Source organism: Rhinolophus hipposideros (assembly GCF_964194185.1).
Source record: "Rhinolophus hipposideros genome assembly, chromosome: 22".
Classification (NCBI taxonomy): Eukaryota; Metazoa; Chordata; class Mammalia; order Chiroptera; family Rhinolophidae; genus Rhinolophus; species Rhinolophus hipposideros.
Genome location: NC_138068.1, coordinates 21237369 through 21257228, shown reverse-complemented (window position 1 = coordinate 21257228; position 19860 = coordinate 21237369). Strand labels below are relative to the sequence as shown.

Below are 19860 nucleotides of genomic sequence, written 5' to 3'. Positions count from 1 at the left end.
GCCAAAGTAAAGAGTTTGTGTTTTATTATAAAAGCAATGGGAAGCCATTAGAAGAGTTTAAATAGATCCTTAAAAAGATCTATTTGAGGTTTATAAATCAGCACTTTGTCTGCTATGTGGAAAATGGATTGGAAGGGACAAAGCAGAAGCAGAAAGAGTAGCTAGGAGGCAGTTAAAGTAGTGCAGGTGAGCGATGACAGTGGCTTGAGCTAAAGTAGAACAGTGGAGATGGGATAAGTGATATTATGTATTTTGGGATGTGAGGTTTTACTGAAGTATTGTTCTAGAAGGTTCTGTGTTCCAGAGAAATTGTAGCATTGATGTATCAGTAAATGGAACCAGAGAGACCTGGGTTTGGTTCTTAGGAAAGCTGTGTGTGAAATTTATATCATTTCTCCCTGTCTCCAGAAAACCATGTAAGAAGGATTTTATTTGCCCGGGAGACTGGAGTTAGCTGATTTCCTGACAGCCTCCATTTTCTGAGTTTCCTGACATCTGCTGCATTTGTATGGCAAGAGTGGTAATGCCACACAATATTAAGAGGCTGAGCTTCAGGAGAGTGAGACTGTGGTGCGGGAGCGGTAACCTCCATGGGAAGGCAAGATGCTAACCAAATGCAATTTTAAGTCATTTCTGTTCATGTGAGAAACATTAACTTGGTGGAGACCTGGAACAGATGGTGTGTAGTTGAAGTAGGTAACTATATTGTTCTAAATAAACATTTGCTGGAGCCGGGAAGCAACAATCCATATTTCACTTTTTCCTATTTACATTATCAAGTCAGCTGTGTTGCTGCTGCTTTTAACTTGCATTAAGGTTATCAACAGGGTTTTGATGTTGGCAGGCAATTACAATATATCTTGAAATATTAAAATCATTAGCATTGGAAGAGAGAACCTTTAGTTACTTTCTACATATTAGTGGCATAATAATTGTTAATGCATTTCTGATGGGTAGCTATCTAATCATTTCTTATACTTTAATAGTATAACAGTACTTTCTTGTTACTTTATTGGCCTTTTAACACCTTCCTTCCCTTGGTGTTACAAATGAGAAAAACAAGGCTCTGGAGTGACTTGTCCAAGGGCCCACAGCTGATAAATGGGCCGAACAATCAAGATTCAGCCACATCTCCTAGTTTCATGCTCAATCTTCTTTTTTCAACAATAGCCTGCCTTTGACTCTTTAAGGACATAAACAGCCACTAGTTTAGAATTTGGTCCGTTTGTCAAACTGCCCTTTTCACCTTATTTTTTTGCTGCAAATAAGCTTTTTCATATTTACTATATATTCTGTTTTACTGGGGGAGGAAGGAAAAATTTATATTAACTTTTATTTGTCCTAAAGTACTTGAGCCATTGTACTTGACTTGTCCCAATTAAATGGTGGAGTGAGATTTGTGTGCAGTCTCTTAAATGCTTTTGTGTCCATTGCTACAAATAATATATTCGTTCTGACCTTCTTTGTAATTCCTGATTGCTGATACTATGACAAAGCCAAAGTTTCAAAATAATTGGTTTTAAAAGGTATTTTCTTATTCATCGATCAAATCCTAATAGGTAATAATTTAAATAGTTGGAATGTATTTCATTATGAGGATTTGTAGATTTTGTCTTGACGTCCACAGTACCTACAGCCCAGCAGACTATATACTCTTTACTTGGCTTCTGTATTTTTCCCATTTCCCTGGCTGCTCTTTTTCTTTTTAGTTTTGTTGAGATAATTGACATACAGCTCTATATAAGTTTAAGGTATACCGCATAATGACACAGGACTGCCCATTTTCAGTCTCCTTTTTAGTGTTTTTTCTCGTCTTCCATGATCCCTAAAAATTGGAGTACCTAACCATTAGTTCTGGAACCTCTGCTCTGTACTCACTTCCTCTAAGATACCCAGTTTCAGACTTTAAATAGCATCTGTGTTTCATCAGTTGACAATGTCTAATCATGAGCTCAGACTTTCCCACTCCAGGTTTCATCTCCAGACTTCTATCCAGTTGCCTGTCCAGCATCCCCATCTGAGTATCTACCAGGCGTTTCAAACTTAGTCTTCCACCCATGTTCCTTTCACATTGTCTTTCCCTTCTCAGTAAAGGGAAACTCCATCCTTCCAGTCGCTCAGGCTAAAAACCTCAGAATTGTTCCTTGAGCTCTATCTTTTATTTACGCTTGTTTTATTTACTGCTCTATCATCAGCAGTAGGATACCTTGTAAGTACTCAACTATTTTCGAATGAATGAGAGAATATTAAAATTCAGGAAAAACTGCTCAACCTTCTTAATCTAACTGCTTTTTCATCCTTCCCCACCTCTACTAGTGGGCTGAATTGTGTTCCCTAAAAGTTTATAGGGTGAAGTCCTAACCCTCAGAATGTGATTGAATTTGGAGGTAAGGTCTTTAACACAATAATACGAGGTCTGACAATTAAGTTCATGAACTCATCCTAGAAAAACTGCTATATACCTCATTGCTGAATATTACTACAATCACCTTCAAAGTACTCCCCTTGGGAAGCTATGCACCGACGTCAGCACCTAGTCCACCCTTCAAAGGAATTTGGAACTCTTTTTGGAATGACCATCAGAGCTGTCACCGTTTTACACTTGATGTCCTGAATGTCATCAAAATGTCTTCCTTTCAATATTTTCTTTATTTTCGGGTAAAGAAAGAAGTCATTGGGGGCCAGATCAGGTGAGCAGGGAGGGTGTTCCAATACAGTTATTACAGTTATTTGTTTACTGGCTAAAAAACTCCCTCACAGACAGTGCCATGTGAGGTGGTGTTTTGTCGTGATGCAAAACCCATGAATGTTGGCGGAAAGTTCAGGCCATCTTCATCTAACTTTTTCACGCAGCCTTTTCAACACTTCCAAATAGTAAACATGGTTAACTGTTTGTCCAGTTGGTACAAATACATAATGAATAATCCCTCTGATATCAAAAAAGGTTAGCAACCTCGTTATAACAAGTTTTTGAACTTAATTGTCAGACCTCATATGTCAGAGGGTAGACCACATGGGAAGACAACCACCTGTAAGCCAAGGAGAGAAGAAACCAACCCTGACAACACCTTCAGACTTGCAGCTTCTAGAATTGTGAGAAATTAGATTTCTGTTATTTAAGCCATCCAGTCTGTGATACTTTGTTATGGCAGCCCAAACAAACCAATATACCAAAAAGAAAAATTCTGCAAAAGTCAGCTGTGCTCTTATTTATATTCCAGTCTGTGAAAGTAGCACGTTTCTTAACATGGTTCTTTTTCTGTTCTCCTTTCCTGTCTCATTCATACTTTCCTTGTGACTGGACTTGTCCTAAAAGGGCTTTGGTTTAGGTAGAAGATGGACATGGGCGGCTAAGCCTTGTTCTCCAGAATAGAGAACTGAAAACAGCAGAGAAAATGCAAAGCAGAATTTTCTGTGGAACAGTATGGACAAATTGCAGAACTTGGGAAATGGTGAGAGTTAGGAGCTTGTAAACATGTTATAAATCTTTGACTTTACAACAATCCAAAGAAACCAATTACTAGCTTGAAGAAGAACATCTGAATACACTATTAAAGTATGAGTAAATATTTAACGTATAATAATTACCAGCTATTCTTAACACTGAATATGGAATAAAAGTCAATTGGAATAAAAATCAGGAAGCATAGTTTATTTTAGTTGTATTTTGAAACATCATTTCTTTTCCTTTCAGCCTCTCATAGCTGGAATTTCCTTATTTTTATATTGATACCTCATGATTCTAGACCAGACTATTCTTTTCAACTCCAAACTTCTGAATTTATCAACTGGAAACCCTTCTTGACTATCTCAGAGGTATCATGAAAGGAGTATGCCCAGTATATACTGAACTCATCATCTCCCCCCTCCACTCTACTCTCCCTCTAGTTGCCTCTATCTCCGTCAGTAATTCCACGTTACCCTGATTTACCCTCCTCGTCTAATCAATCAACAAATACTATCTATTCTAACTCTAAATATCTTTGAAATCCACACCCCCTTTTCCATTCCTATTGCTACTCACCACAGGCCACAATCATCTCTCACTGTAACTACCTTCCTGCATTATGAGTTCACCATTTCCCCCATTGCAGCCAGTGATCTTGTGAAACATTTCAAGGTCACAACATAAGAAAAGAGCCCAATGTAACAAACACTCATGCATCCACTTTTAGGTTTGTCAGATTTTAATGTTTTGTGTTATATTTTGCTGCAGATCTTTTAAAGAAGCAAAACATTAGAACTACAATTTGTAACTGTGTCCAATTCCATCCCTTTGCAGTAGTCAGTATCCTGAGTTTGATATTTATTATGTCTATGCTTTTAAAAATATTTTAACTACATATACATATACAAATTGATCCCTTATATTTAGGTTTTTTTATTTTAGACTTTATAAAAGTGTTACACTATTCACATATTTCCTGTACCTATTCTTTTTCACTGTTTCAATATCACTACACTGGCGATTTACTCATTTGCTGCATATAACTATAGTTCACTTATTTTAACATAGACTGTTTCATTTATGAATATGCCACGGTTTAGTTGTTTCATCAGATTTAACATGTTACTCTGGTACATAAATTTTAGTATTTACTCATCAAGTTGAACCAAAAATTTTACTGGCATGTGATAAGAATTGCACTGTAATTATACATTTATGTATTTTATTTATTTTTATTGGGGAATATTGGGGAACAGTGTGTTTTTCCAGGACCCATCAAGCTCCAAGTCAAGTCGTTTTCAATCTAGTTGTGGAGGGCGCAGCTCACTGGCCCATGTGGGAATTGAACTGGTGACCTTGGTGTTATGAGCACTGCGCTGTAACCAACGGAGCTAACTGGCTCCCTTGAAATTATACATTTAAATGAAGAGAAAATATTGATGATTGTGAGTCTTCCCATCCATAATCATGATAGATCTTTCCAATTATTTGTCTCCTTTTACGTCTTTCAATCTACTTACATTATGGTCTTATTTAGTGTTAATGTATCTTGTGTTAGGTTTATTGTTAGGTGGTTCATTTCTTTTTTTTAAGGTTTTATTGGGGAAGGGGAACAGGACTTTATTGGGGAACAGTTGTACTTCCAGGATTTTTTCCAAGTCAAGTTGTTGTCCTTTCAATGTTGGTTGTGGAGGGCGCAGCTCAGTTCCAGGTCCAGTTGCCATTTTCTAGTTGCAGGGGGCGCAGCCCACCATCCCTAGCAGGAGTCGAGGAATCGAACTGGCAACCTTGTGGTTGAGAGGATGCACTCCAACCAACTGAGCTATCCGGGTGCTCATCGGCAGCTCAGCCTAAGGTGCCATGTTCAATCTTAGTTGCAGGGGCGCTGCCCACCATCCCTTGTGGGAGTTGAGGAGTCAAACGGCAACCTTGTGGTTGAGAAGCTACTGGCCTATGTGGGAATCGAACCGGCAGCCTTCGGCATTAGGAGCACGGAGCTCCAATCACCTGAGCCACTGGGCCAGACCGGTTCATATTTTTTTGTTGTATATTCTAGCAACCTTGCTAAACCTGCATATTAATTTTAATACTTGGATGGTAGGTTTTTTTGGTTTTCTGTATAGAAAGTCATTTGGTGTGTACAAAAGGACAATTTTATTTCTTCCTGTCAGATCCATTCTTTTTAACTGTCCTGCTGTTCTAGTTTGACTCTTGAGTAAATGTTGAAAAGAAGCATTGATATTGGACATCTTTATCTTCTTTCTGTGTTGAAAGGCAGTGCTTGTAATATTTCATTAATACGTATGACATTTTATATGGGTTTTTGGAAGAGACTTTATCAAGCTAAGGAATTGATCTTCTATTTCTTTAATTGTTGAGGTGACTTTAAAGTGTTTCTTTTCATCTGTTATATGGCGAGTTATATTGGATTTTCCTAATAATTAAATTATCCTTGCTTTCTTGGATAAACTCAACTTGATTGTGATTTTTAAAAAAATACATTGCTGGAATCAGTTTGCTAATTTTTTCTCAGCTTTGTTGTGGTGTAGTTTATATATAATAAAATCCACCCATTTTATGTATGCAGTCTGACTTTTAGCTATTGTATGCAGTTGTGTTAGTGCCATTATAGTCAAGATATAGAATACATCCATTACCATAAAAAGATTTATCACACCCCCAACATGTCCCTTGGTAATCAGTTTCTTCCCATCAGTCCTAAGCAGCTACTGATCTGCTTTTTGTTACTAATTTTTATTTTTTTGTCGAAAGTTTTATACAAATAGGATAATACAGTATGAAGTTTTGCTGTATGTCTGTCATCTTTCACTCAGCCTAATGCTTTTGACATTCATCCGTGTTGTTGGATATATGTGAGTAGTGTTATAATTTGTTCTTTTGATGAGTAATGTGTTGATCATCATTTTATGTCTTTATTTCTTCTTTGGGGAATTGTTTCTTTAAATCTTTTTTACTTGTTTTTAAAATTGCACTGTTTGTTATTAATCAAGTTGTTAGAAGTATGTATGTATTCTGGGCACCTCTATGTGTGGAGTCAGATGGCACTGGGAGAAGGTAGAGATAAGAGGATGACTAGGGTGGAAATTAGCATAATAATGAAGCAAGTGATTCTTCACAGGTATGCTGGTCATGTTTGAAGTTCTTAGGTCTGCATGTTTTTTTGGACAGCATCAGATACCTAGCCTCGTCTTTGCTACTCCTCGGCACTGACTTCATGTTGTTAGTAGTATTCCATCTTTAAATAATGCTGTTTTTTTAAAACAAGTTTTACTAGGTTGGTGTAAAAGTAATTGCGGTTTTTACAATTATTTTGAACCTTTTAAACCACAATTACTTTTGCACCAACCGAATATTAAATTTATTGGGCTGACATTGGTTACTAAAATTATGTAGGTTTCAAATGTACATTTCTATAACATATCATCTATATATTGCATTGTGTGTTCATTACCCAAAGTCAGTTCTTCTATCACCATATATTTGACCTCCTTTCCCTCTTCTACCATCCCCCCTTCCCCCTGGCCCTCTGGTAACCACTAAACTGTTGTCTGTGTCTATGAGTTTTTGTTTGTTTGTTTTCTTGCTCCTTTGTTGCTTTCAGTTTTACATCCCACATATGAGTGAAGACATATGGCTTTTGACTTTTTCTGTCTCACATATTTTGCTTAGCACGATAATCTCAAGATCCATCCATGTTGTCGCAAGTGGCAATATTTCTTTTTTTCTTATGTCTGAGTAGTATTGTATACATACCACGTCTTTATCCAATCATCCATCAAAGGGCACTTTGGTTTTTTCCATATCTTAGCCACAGTGAGTAATGCTGCAGTGACCATAGGGGTACGTATATCTTTATGGATAAATGTTTTCAGACATTTTGGGTAGATACCCAGAAGAGGGATTGCTGGGTCATATGGTGATTTTGTTCTTAATTTTTTGAGGAACCTCCATATTATTTTCCACAGTGACTGTACCAATTTACATTCCCACCAGCAATGTGTGTATGAGGGTTCCTTTTTCTCCACAGCCTCTCCAACACTTGTTATTACTTGTCTTGTGGGTGATAGCCATTCTAACAGGTGTGAGGTGGTATCTCGTTGTGGTTTTGATTTGCATTTCCCTAATAGCTAGTGAAATCGAACATTTTTTTTTTTTTAATTTTCTTTTGGCCATTTGTATGTCTTCTTGGGGGAAGTGTCTATTCAGGTCCTCTGCCCACTTTTTAATTGGATTGTTTCTTTTTTGTTGTTGAGTTGTATGAGTTCCGTATACATTTTGGATATTAGCCCCTTATTGGAGGTGTTTGCAAATATTTTCTCTCATTTGGTTGGTTGCCTAAGTAATGCTGTCTTTAAATATATTTTTCTGTTTTGTATATTATTTTTCTTGAAAGACAATAAGTCAAGGCCTCTTATATCTAGTCTTAAGAAAATAAAAATGCTGTTCTGATGAACCACTTCAGTAGGTGCATTAAAATAGATTTTTACAGGCATAAAAATAAAGAATTAGACATGTAAATTTTTCCAGTTTTTTAAACAGCTATAGCAGAGGTGAGTAAACTATGGCCCACTGCCTGTTTTTGTAAATAAAGTTTTATTGGAACACAGCCAAGTCCATTCATTTGTGTTTGTCTAGAGTGTGCTACAACAGCAGAGTTGTATAGTTGTGACAGAGACCATATGGCCCATGATGCCAGAAATATATATACTATCTTGCCCTTTGTAGAAAAAGTTTGCTGATCCCTGAGCCATACGGATGTATTAGATAAATTTATTTTCCAATGTATTTATAAATGTGGAATGGAAAAAATTGTTTTCCAATCCCTATTGTTATTATACAGCAAAACATTGATTTGTTTTAATTGAGCTCTGTCTTCAAGGTCTTTGTAGAATATTTTCTGGTAATTTCTTTACTTGAGTCCTTATGCCTCAATTTTTGTTGAATGATAAATTATCTGTCATTGTAAACAGTTATTCCTGGCTGTCTCTGCATAGGAAGCCTGCCTGTTGTTAGAAAGTTGGATGTGTTCTCAGATTTGTGGCAGAGCTACAGGATGTGCTTTGCCCATAATCAGTTTAGCCAGCCTTATAAGCTTTTATATAAGTGCAACAGTAATTTCGATGTTCTTTCCTCTGTCTTTAGCAGATTAAAATTGTCAGTGTTGGAAATGCTACTTGTTTGATAGTTACTCGTTCAGAACATTTACCTTCCCTTGGCAATGGTTAGAGAGACTGTGGTCAAGGAAATCCTTTTCCTGATTTTCCCCTTGGTCTGAGTCCAACTTTAGGGGCACTATTCACACTGTAGGTATTCTTCATGCTTTTCTCCTTATTTGCTACCTGGAAAGCTCATGTTAGCCTTCCCAATGAATTACTTAATGGTCTGTGAAGATTTCTGTGGCCTTCATACAGAGTAACATTTCTACTTCTTTGTTTTCTTAGTACTTTGTACACATTTGTATATATCTGGTTTTCCCATAACTCATGGCCCTGTCTGCTTTTATCTCTTTGCCCAAACCTGGTAAATACATGGTAGTCAGTAGCATGGGATCTGGAGAGCCTCAAAATTCAGCTGTAGATGATTGGAAACAATCCAGTTATCCATCAGTAGGGGATTGTTTAAATAAACTGGTACATCCATACACTGGAATATCATGCATTTGTGTGTTTTTTAAAATGGTTGTGGAATTAAGAATTTTAGAACATATTGTAAATTATAAAACAAAACGAGAACAACAAAAAACAAGGAACAGTTCAGTTTATATGTGGTATAGATCAGTTGCCTATTCGTCTATTGCTGTATAACAAACCACAAACCTGTTACTTCCATCACATTACATTGGCGAAAGCAAGTCAGAGGCCAGATTTAGGGGATGGGGAAATAGATGCCACTTCCTGATGCATTGCAAAAGGCATTGCTACAGAGAGGCCATTACTGGGAGCGTTCAGTTTAACGTAATTATGCTACTCTTGTATAAATGGGGGTTGGGATAAGAATTTTTATATTTGTGTTTGCTCATTTGTACAGAGAAAGAATGGAAAGATGCACAAAAAGCCAATTAAAATGGTTACCTATGGGGTGGGGTCTGTAGGGAACAACGAGTATTTCTTATCATATTGATTTTTGAACCATATAAATGTATGCTTGTATATAGAGAGGGTGCCAAAAAATTGGCACGATGTAAGAAAGAAAAACTGTATTAAAATTGTAGCACTCAATATATACCCATAACAAAATATGAATACAAATCACATTTGACCTCTGCAGTTACAAGAGGTGCTCAAAGTGGTTACCATCAGCATCCAGACACTTCTGACTACAGCGAACTACTGCTTGAGCAACACTGACCAAAGTGTCCACTTGTAGACATTTTTTTGGCACCCCCGGTGTATAAAAGAACCTCATCCCCTTTTGCCTCTGCCTCCAAAGATAACTCTCTTTAAAAACTTCCCAATTGTTAGGAGTCTGGTTTATTTTCAAGAAACAGATTGGCTTCCTTGCTCTCCTCTTTGGAATGATCAACATTCCCGTGCTATGTGTGTATCTGAAAGCTCTATATTCAGCTCATTTTCCTCATTGATGGTCATCAGGAGGGCTCGGCCATATTTTCTTCTACCCAAAACTCAGCATAGATAAACATCTCCATGGCCAAATAAAATGATTAAATTTAGTAGATTTTAAATGTGAGTCCCCTCACATAATTGCATTTTCTTACCTCCTATTTATACCGCTTCTATTTATTCTTCCTTTGTCAGCCTCACAGTAATTTTTAGAACTTTGAAGAAAAAATTTATTATAATGATTTGTAAATGCCCTCATTTGTGGACAATTTATCATATAAGATTCTTCTCAAGTAGCATTTGTCTGGGATGTTTTTGTTTATGTTCATCATTACTTCTCTTAGAGCTACAAAATAGTTCTGCTGTTTACTTTCATGTTTGATTCTTCAAAATCCTATGTGGGATAAAAGAGCACTGCTGTCACGCGGAGAACAGTTTATTACTTTGTTCTCTCTTTCATCAGTTTTCTGTTTTCTTGACATCCTTAGCGTATTGCACAATGGAAAAGTAAAATCACTATTCAGACATAACTTTTCCATGTTCGCTCCTCCAGCCCAAGTTGTTTGGCTTTTTACATGGTTAGGTGTTGAAGCATCAGTGATTTTGGAAATTTATGTAGGCATATATTTGAGGGTTTTTTTTTAATTCATATATATCCAAATATTCAAAATAAGCACAGCACAAACTCATAGACTGACTAAATTATCAGTTACTTTGAATCATAAAACCAGTGTTTAGAATCGAGTTGGGCTTTATGACAAAACTCAAGGTTATTTTGCTCCTCTAGGATTGAATACACTTTGTTTCTTTGATAGTCCAAGCACTATCAAGGAATTTCTTTTCCTTGAACTTTATCTAAGGTTCTCTAGAATTAAAAAGAGCTCAACATATGGTTCGTTCTTTCAAGAGATCCAGCTGGAATAGAAAACTGAACATCAATTTCATAAATATTCAGAAATGAAGTCTAACAGTGATCACATAAAGGCAGGTCACAGCCACCAAGCAGAGGGTTAAAACACCTACTTTGGAGTATACCGCTTATCCACCATCTGAGCAACTGCTGAATTTGTCAGGTTATAAACCACCTGGATAGGTCTCTCACCCTGTGAAGTGCATTCGTGCCACCGAGCCTCCAATAAAAATACCATCTTACATTGTACATGGTGCTTTTGCAACTGAATTCTTGGATCACTCCATGTACTATCTCTGAGGTTAGATAGATTGTTAATAGTAGAATACTCATTTTCCATGGGAAACAAATGTTAATATTAACTTGGCTAGATAAATGGTAAAATCAGAACTTGACACTAGTCTTCATGTTTTCTAATCATCATTACTGGGTACTGAGTACTTTCTTTACCTAGCACTCATCTAGGCATTATCTTTAATCTTTACATCTTTCCTGCCAGGTACGTCTTATTTAAGCCTCACATTTTATATATATTAAAAATGAGGCCCAGAAAGGTGAAATGATTTGGTAAAATTCGTGTAGGTCATTGGTAACAGAATGAGGATTCATGCCAATTCTCTCAGTTTCTGTACCCATGCTTTCTCTACCAGACAATGTTATCGCTTGAAACATAAGGATTAACACTAGTGTTTCAGGTTTGTGAGTAGTGACGTGAACAAGAGATGGGTAGTTTTAATCTATAAACAGGACTCTAGGGGTTGGATTTTGCCCAGTTTCTCAGCTTTTAATTGCTATATAATTCAGTGTTCTGCAGTTAGGTTGCTTTGAGTTTTTCATTCTGCCAAGTGCTGAATGTTAAAACACATCTCAGTGCTAAGGCCTCCTCAGGCCTTTGGCGCCTTTGCTGTAAGGGCAGGTGGTCTGAAGAAAGGCTCCCTCTAGGTTGTTGCACACCCCACACAACACAAAACAGTGCAAGACAACTGTCAGTTCCTTCCTTCCCTTTTTCCCCATCCTCCAGAAAGCTGGGCCCCAGATGGAAGAGCTGGAAACATGTCAACTGTTCTCTGAAGGGCATTGAGAAAATACTGTCAGGAAGAAAAAGGCAAACGCAACAGCTCATTAGTCCACTAATCAGACAGGACGACCATCAATTTTACAATGTTCTGGACAGAGAGATGGGAAGGCTGGCAGTGTTGCCCACATGGCTTCGGAGAGCTGCACATTTTTGTCAGGGAATTTGCAATTTGGGGAGCATTGCTTCCTTGACTGACTTTCTGTATTCATTATATCTCTTCCAAAATGTGGCAGACTGAAGCATTAAAAATAATATTTGGGGATATTTTCCTCATTAGACAGTGTCCATGAGTGTGCAAAGATGTACCTTGTTGCCAGTGTCACGAATGCTCTTGTACGTATTGTGTTTACAACTGATCTCACAGAAAGAAATCTTTGATTTAACATTCTCACCTGAACCTTTCGTGTCAATTTCTTGTACTTTAATCGAATTCAGCAGTTACTAGAGAATAAACACATGGTACTTAAGTGAAAAGCTTGGAATTACTGAGAGGAAAAGAGCTCAATTTAAAGGTGACATGGTAGCCCTGACCCTATTGTTAAACAAGTATATAACAGGTTTCCTTTAATGGGGAAAAAATAACTTGGAAGATAATAAAATATTACTCTTATTCATTGTAGCTCAGACCTAATTCTAACATCATTAGGTTTAATTTGTCAAATTTCTCTTTCTGGAATTTGTTGCTGTCTAATGTTATCAAACAGCTGCTGATGAATTATCCCATGGGTGAAGCAACCTATGCTTTGTTTAGAATCTTCTCTACTTTTCATCTTTTAGAACAAGTGTCATAAGCAAGATTTATATGCCTGATGTCAAAGATGTTGAGCCCCCTCTTTTTTTCCTAGAGTGGTAGTTTCCTAAAGAGAGTAGTTGATATGTATCAAAATGTAGTACTTCATCATTCATAGTAATTTATATACAACTGATTATGATTCTATTTCCAAGCCATGCAGTTGACGCCTACTGGTGCAGAGTCCCACGTTAGCTTTTTTCCTCTACTAATTTGATTCATTTATAGAGAGAAGTTAAGAAAGGATGCAGTTGAGATAAACTGAATTTATAACCTGGTTTCTTTCTCAGCCACTATCCTCACTGTTAACTTTTAGGTCACATCAACCCTTGACCTTGCTGCCTTGTTTTCATTTCCTAGGATTGCCATAACAAAGTTCCACAAACCGGGTGGCTCCAAACAACAGTCTTCTCTCACAGTTCAGGGGCCAGTAGTCCAGCAGGGTTGATTTCTTCTTGGGGCCTCAGAAGAAGAATATTCCATACCTCTCTCCTAGCTTCGGGTGCTGTCTCACAATCCTTGGGACTCCTGGGCGTAGCTGCATCACGCTGCTACCTCCCTCCCTTGTCGCACTGTGTTCTCACTTGTGGCCACGTCTGCGTTCCACATATTCTTTTCTTATTGGAATGTGTCTCTTCAACTCTTCTCATGAGGGTTTCATTCATAGTCGATTTAGAGTCCACCCCGATATCCCAGGATGATCTCCTCCTCTCAAGATCCTTAACTACTTTTAAAGACCCCTCTTCCAGTTGAGGAGACATTGACAGTTCAAGGGATTAAAAAGATACATATTCAGCCTATTGAGCATTTTCTTAACTTCTCAATCTTCTAGGAGAATATGTTGGTATTTCAAATTGTTGCCACCATTTTTATTATTTTATAGAAAACTCTGACCTCCATTCCTTTTATTCTCTGCAGTTGGTCCTGAGAAAAGGGTGCCAGCAATGCCTGGATCGCCTGTGGAAGTGAAGATACAGTCAAGATCCTCACCTCCCACCATGCCACCCCTCCCCCCAATAAATCCCGGAGGACCCAGACCAGTGTCATTTACTCCTACAGCATGTGAGACCTCTTAATTCCTCGGGTTTATGGTTCAGAGTGACATTTGGATTTAAGTGACTGATTGCCATTAAGCCTTCTGCATATACTATTCTCAGCATGTTCAAAATGTCTATTAAAAGATATATATATCAGGGATATATGGGTGGTTATTTCTTACTTTTGTAGATTGCTTTTGTCCTCTGAGAATAGTACTTAGCTAATTTAGACATTTGGAAATTTAGTGGTCTTAATATTTTTCCACACTCTTTGTCTGGTAAGTAGCTATTATAATTTCTTTGGCTCTAAAATACTGAATTCAAATTATCATATTGATTTATAGAAATTAAAGTTTCATAAAATTACCAAACTACTTCTGAAAATGTTCCAGTATGGTCATGGTAAGTCTTACAAAAGGGAATAATGACTATTACTTTGCTAGGGCTTCCGTAGCAAAATACCACAGACTGGGTGGTGTAAACAGTGGGAATGTATTTCCGCACAGTTCTGGAGGCTGGAGTCTACGCTGAAGGTGTCGGCAGGCTGGGTTTCTCCTGAGGCCTCTCTCCTGGGCCTGCAGAAGCTGCTGCCCTGCTGTACCCCCATGCCCTTCCTCTCTGCACATGCACCCTTATTGTCCCTTTCTCTTCTCAAAGGACCACAGTTGTATGGGATTAGGACCACCCAGAGCACCTCATTTGACTCTTAAGGCCCGATCTCCAAGTATAGTCACATTCTGAGGTGTTAGAACTTCAACATAGGATTTGTGGGGGACACAGTTCAGTCCGTGAGAGTTATATATGGTAGCCAACAAATCTAAGGCATTCACCTCCACTAGTCATTAAGGAAATGCAAACGAAAACCCACTATGATACCACATACACTCACAAGAATGTTCAAAATGAAAAAGAATATGAAGTTTCGATGAGCATGTGTGGAGCAACCTGAATACTCGTACATTGTTTGAGAATGAGAAAATTGTTTGGCAGTATCTATGAAAGCTGAATTTCCAGAAACCCTGTCACTCAGCAATTTCATTCCTACATACATACTTAAAAAACAGCTCAATTTAAAATCTAGACTTACATGCATATACACACACATAGACACATACATGTCTAGATTTTAATTTGAGTTCTGCCATGCCATACCCATGCTATCTCCACTTCTCATTGACTTATAGATACTTTGCCTCATAAAACAGAACAAAGTTGCTATTTGTGGGGTACATTCCACAGAATGTCAGAGCACTGTGCTAGGTGCTACATGCATTTTCTTATTTAAACACCAGTGTACAAACTTAACACACTATTTTTGCTCAAACATTTATGTTTTGTGTTACTATCTTTAAAGGCAAGAGAAGAGTGTCTACGGTACAGCTTTAATAGAAGGTTGAATTATCATTTTCCCAAAACATTTGAAATTAAATGAGTGGCACCAGTAGCAATCTGAGCCAGGGTGAATGAAATGAAGTTTGATACCCTTTTCCTAAATTCTATTTTCTATCTCAAAGTTACACATCCTTAGCTTACATAAGTACTCTTTTGAAATGAAACGGACTTAGACCGAGGCTATCATTCAGATTTTAAGATACAGACAATAGGGATATGTGTACATAAATTCAGCCCTTTTTACCTCTATATTTCACTACTTGGGGGTGGATATGTTTGATTGCAGAAAATGTGATCATGCGCTTTCACTGAAGAGGCTGTGAAAAAGCTTGTCTGAGCATCAGGGTGGCTAAAAGCACAGTAATGTATTATTTTTGTGGACTGCTTCAAGAGGGCCACTCTCCAGTGGTAAGTGACCCTTCTGTGAACACATAGCAATGGCAGGCCACTGCAGCTAATTCTCTGGATTGCTGCCGTTGAGTGTTGAGCTTTCTTTCCAGCGGCTCTAGGGATCTTTGGAAGTGGAAGATACAGAAGAGAAATCACCCTTTTTTTCTCAGCCTTAACAGTCTTTTAAGCAGTGAGTCATATTCAGCAGCATTTTCCTAAACACCTAACTTTGCTAGCTAATAAACAAAGCCAGTGTATATACAGTATACACAGTTTACAAAACTTAGCTAGTTATAGTATATCTACACAGATGTGTACGAGTGTTCATCAAGAAGTGTATAATCCCTGAAGCTGAAGTTGAACAATAATGAATGTCAACTGTAATTATATATATATATAAAGAACATATATATATATATATATATACTTTAAATATATAAACTATATATATATATATATATATATGTGTATATATATATAGTTACAAGAAGCGGAGTACGGCATTAGGAATAGAGACAGTGGAAATGTAATGGCTGTGTGCGATGTCAGAGGTGTAATGGAGGGGGGGAAAGGGATTGTCACTGTGAGGGGTATAAATGCTAAATGTCTAACTATTACATTGTTTTGTGCACCGGAAACCAATTAAAAAAAGGAAAAGTTAAAGAAGTTTATAATCTATTAAGGCATTGCAAATAAGTATAATTTGGTAAGTAACATAATGGAAGCATCTGTACACAGGACAGATTACTGGAAATACACATTCTCCCAGACACATCAACAGTACCTGTTGCAGAGCCTTAAAACTACCTACCCTTGCCCGTGGCACCTGCAGAGTTAGATGTCTCTTTGTGCTCTTGTAGCACTCTATACATTGGTTTTAACATTTCCGTGTTATTCTCTGACAGTCTAGGGTTTACCTTAACATGGATCAGCAGAGTCTCAAAGAATACTTCTTAATACAGGTGATATCTGAGCAATATAGGATGAAGAAGATTTTCATACAGATCAAATTTGAATAAAGGTCAGTGAAGAAGGAAGAATAGCGATCAACCAACTATGACTGTCTTGGAGGAAGATGAAGGGAAATGGAAAATTTTTAAATGTATAAAATATAAGTAAATGTCAGTTTTCTAAGTTAGGTAAAAATCAAACGAATGAGTTCTTTAAATTTTGCTTAAGTCTTAAATTTTTTCTTATGTTTTTAGACACGGTTTTTACCTTCTTAGATTTTCAAGCCTGGGTAGAGTAAATGGAAATCTATTGACTCTTAGGTACTAGGTAATTTTATTTCACTGTTCAGTGAAGAAGGAGATTTTTCCTTAATGCTGCCAAGAACTTAGCTCTGTGGTTGTGTTCTAAATTAAAACTAGCAAGAAATGACTAAGAACAATGGGAAAATAGGAAAACTGGAACTAATCACATATATAATTTGAACAGAAATACAGAATGGGAGTGTCCTATATGTTGTCTAGAAAATGCTTTATGGACTGGCCAAGAATTTGGCCTTATTCAGCTAGTACTGTCAAGGCAGAGAGAAACTGACTCTGATGGGCGTGAATATTCTGAATGGTCAAAGAGATGTGTCTTAGTGCAGAAATAGTTATTAAACCTATAGACTAGGAAAACACTTCCCACATTAACAAAACTCTGTTATCTGGATGTCTTGTTCACGTACTACCTTCTAACTGCTTAGCTTCTTTGGGACCCTAATATTGGGAAGGAGATGTGGCATAAGAAATGGGCATGAGTGTCCAGTCACTGCATATACACATTCTCCCAGACTCGTCTCATCAAGTACCTGTGGCAGAGCCTTAAAACTACCGACCCTTGCCCGTGGCACCTGCAGAGTTAGATGTCTCTTTGTGCTCTTGTAGCACTCTATGCATTGGTTTTAACTCTTCTGTGCTATTCTGTTACTAGTTTTTAGCTGACAGTCTGTCTCACTGGGTAGCAATCTCATTGAGGGCAGAAGCAGGGCCTTGTGTACTCTCAACATGTGCTTTCCAAAATTCAGATGAATAAATGAAGGAGAATGCAAACAAGAAGAGCTTAACGAAGATCCCTGTGTTTGGCACTTACACCGAGTCTTTCACTGTGTCTTTCTTTCAGTAAGCAATGGCACCAACCATTCTCCACCTACCCTGAATGGTGCCCCGTCACCACCACAGAGGTTCAGCAATGGTCCTGCCTCCTCCACATCATCAGCACTAACAAATCAACAATTGCCAGCCACTTGTGGTGCTCGGCAGCTCAGCAAGTTGAAGCGCTTCCTCACCACTCTGCAACAGTTTGGCAATGACATCTCACCTGAGATCGGGGAGAAGGTGCGGACTCTAGTTCTTGCGCTGGTGGTAAGTACAGCATCACTGTCACCGGCTGCCTGAGTGTATGGCTCAGAACCGAGGCCAGCAGAAAAGTTGTACACATTTCTGCTCACTTCCAAACGTGTAGCAATGTGGCAAAATCTAGACTAGATTAGTTATTATACAACTTACATAAAACTACTGATTTGTAGATTTCAATTGTGTCTAAAAATGTTTACCAAAGAAACAAACCTATGTTTACCTTATTTCTTACGGTGTTGATTTAATTCCAATAAGCAGCTTTGAAAAAAACAGTTTCAACAGGCCACTGAGGTTCGACCAAATTAATACAAGGTTTTGTTACTTAATATACTCAGTGCCTGGTATATTATTTCCAAACCAGAGAGAAAGAAAGTAGCGACTTTAATTTTCAAGATAATAATTTGTAAAATTGTAAGTTTCGTGGTCGTAATAAGTAGTATCAAAGGGATTGCATTCTTCAGCTCCTCATGCAAATACGGTTTCTGTAGAGTTTTTAAGGTACACATAATTTATCTTTCTATACTGAATGTGGTGAACCCGTGGCATAAGGGAGTACTTTTCTGGCAGTGACAGCTGGGTAGGGTTTGCCTCTCATTGTGTATATGGGAGGTTCTGCCAGTTCCCAATGTTTGTAAATCGAATTCTTCAAGGTTTTACCTCCTGTAAAAGCACCCCGTGCTCCTGCGTGTTAGCCTCTGGATGTGATAAAGATGAATCACAGTATTAAACTTTAACATTGCAATTCTCAAAGTGTGATCAGGGACCCCTGGGATTCCCTCAGACTCTTAGGAAGTTCGGTAGGTCAAAATCACTTTCATAATAATATTAAGATGTTACTTGCCTTTCCCCCTTATTCTCTCATGAGTGTATGATGGAATTTGTAGGGGCTGTGATGCTGGATGTCGCACCAGAAGCAGTGCGGAAACAGCGAGGAGAAGCCAGCTGTCTCTTATTAAGCGAAGTACTATGCAAGTTTTGCAAAGCTGTAACAGTGCCATTCTTCTTACTTTGTTTTTGGGGAAAATACAGTTATTTCGAAAAGGATTAATAATGTTTTTCAAATTCTCAATTTTAATTTCTGACATGGTGATTGATAGATGTAACCCACACAAATTAGAGGGATTCTGAGACATTTTAAAAGTTTAAGAACTGCTGTCTTAAATGATTCTCAGTCTAGTGTGGAAGAAACAACTTTCATACAAGGCAAAATGCAGTAAATGATTATTTAAACATTTGAGATCCAATCTCTGTTGTCTCATATAGCTGTAGGTTGTCAGGTTGTTCATTTTCATTGCTATTATGTGGTTTATTCTAGGAATGTGTTGGAATTTATACTTTTTATACCCCCTAGGCTCTGAGATTCGATAGAAGAATCCCCGAAAGCAGGCACATAGTTGTGCTCACAATTAAGATTTATTAGAGACATAATAAAGATACACAGCTGGTTCATAAAGGAGAGGGACGTGGTTGGAATCTGCAGGAGTCCATGTGCAAGCTTCCTTATGCTCTTTCATTCCTATCTTGGTCACACCGCTATTACCCCAGCAGTGAAAATGCAGCAACATGTGTGCGATGTTTCTGCCCAGGGGAGCCTCTTAGAGACTCAATACCCAAGGTTTTATGGGACTCTGGGCACATAGGCAATCTTTGCCTGGTACCTACTGAAATTCCAGACTACCAACGGAAAACCGGTGTTCAGCATAAACCATATTGTTTGCAAAAACGTTCTAGGCACCGTGAACCACCCTCTCCAGTTAGGGAAAGTATTTTGTTTTTGTTTTGAAAAAAAAAAGTGTTTAAAGAGTTTATTGGTTAGATTTTACACTACTATGGAAAAGTCCTACTCGATCTAGGTAATAAAATTGGCCTTAAATGTCAAAATGAGTTTG

The 19860-nt window shown here is 37.7% G+C and overlaps 1 protein-coding gene across 3 annotated transcripts in view; it reads left to right on the top strand.

Annotated features, from left to right (window-relative positions):
- The window catches only part of CBFA2T2 (CBFA2/RUNX1 partner transcriptional co-repressor 2), a 131435-nt gene that overhangs the window by 80115 nt on the left and 31460 nt on the right, over nucleotides 1-19860 (top strand). For all 3 annotated transcript variants that reach the window (XM_081033604.1, XM_081033606.1, XM_081033605.1), the window contains exons 2-3: nucleotides 13726-13869; nucleotides 17736-17977. In XM_081033604.1, coding sequence (XP_080889730.1) covers nucleotides 13726-13869; nucleotides 17736-17977 — 386 coding nt within the window. The remainder of the gene's footprint in view (nucleotides 1-13725; nucleotides 13870-17735; nucleotides 17978-19860) is intronic.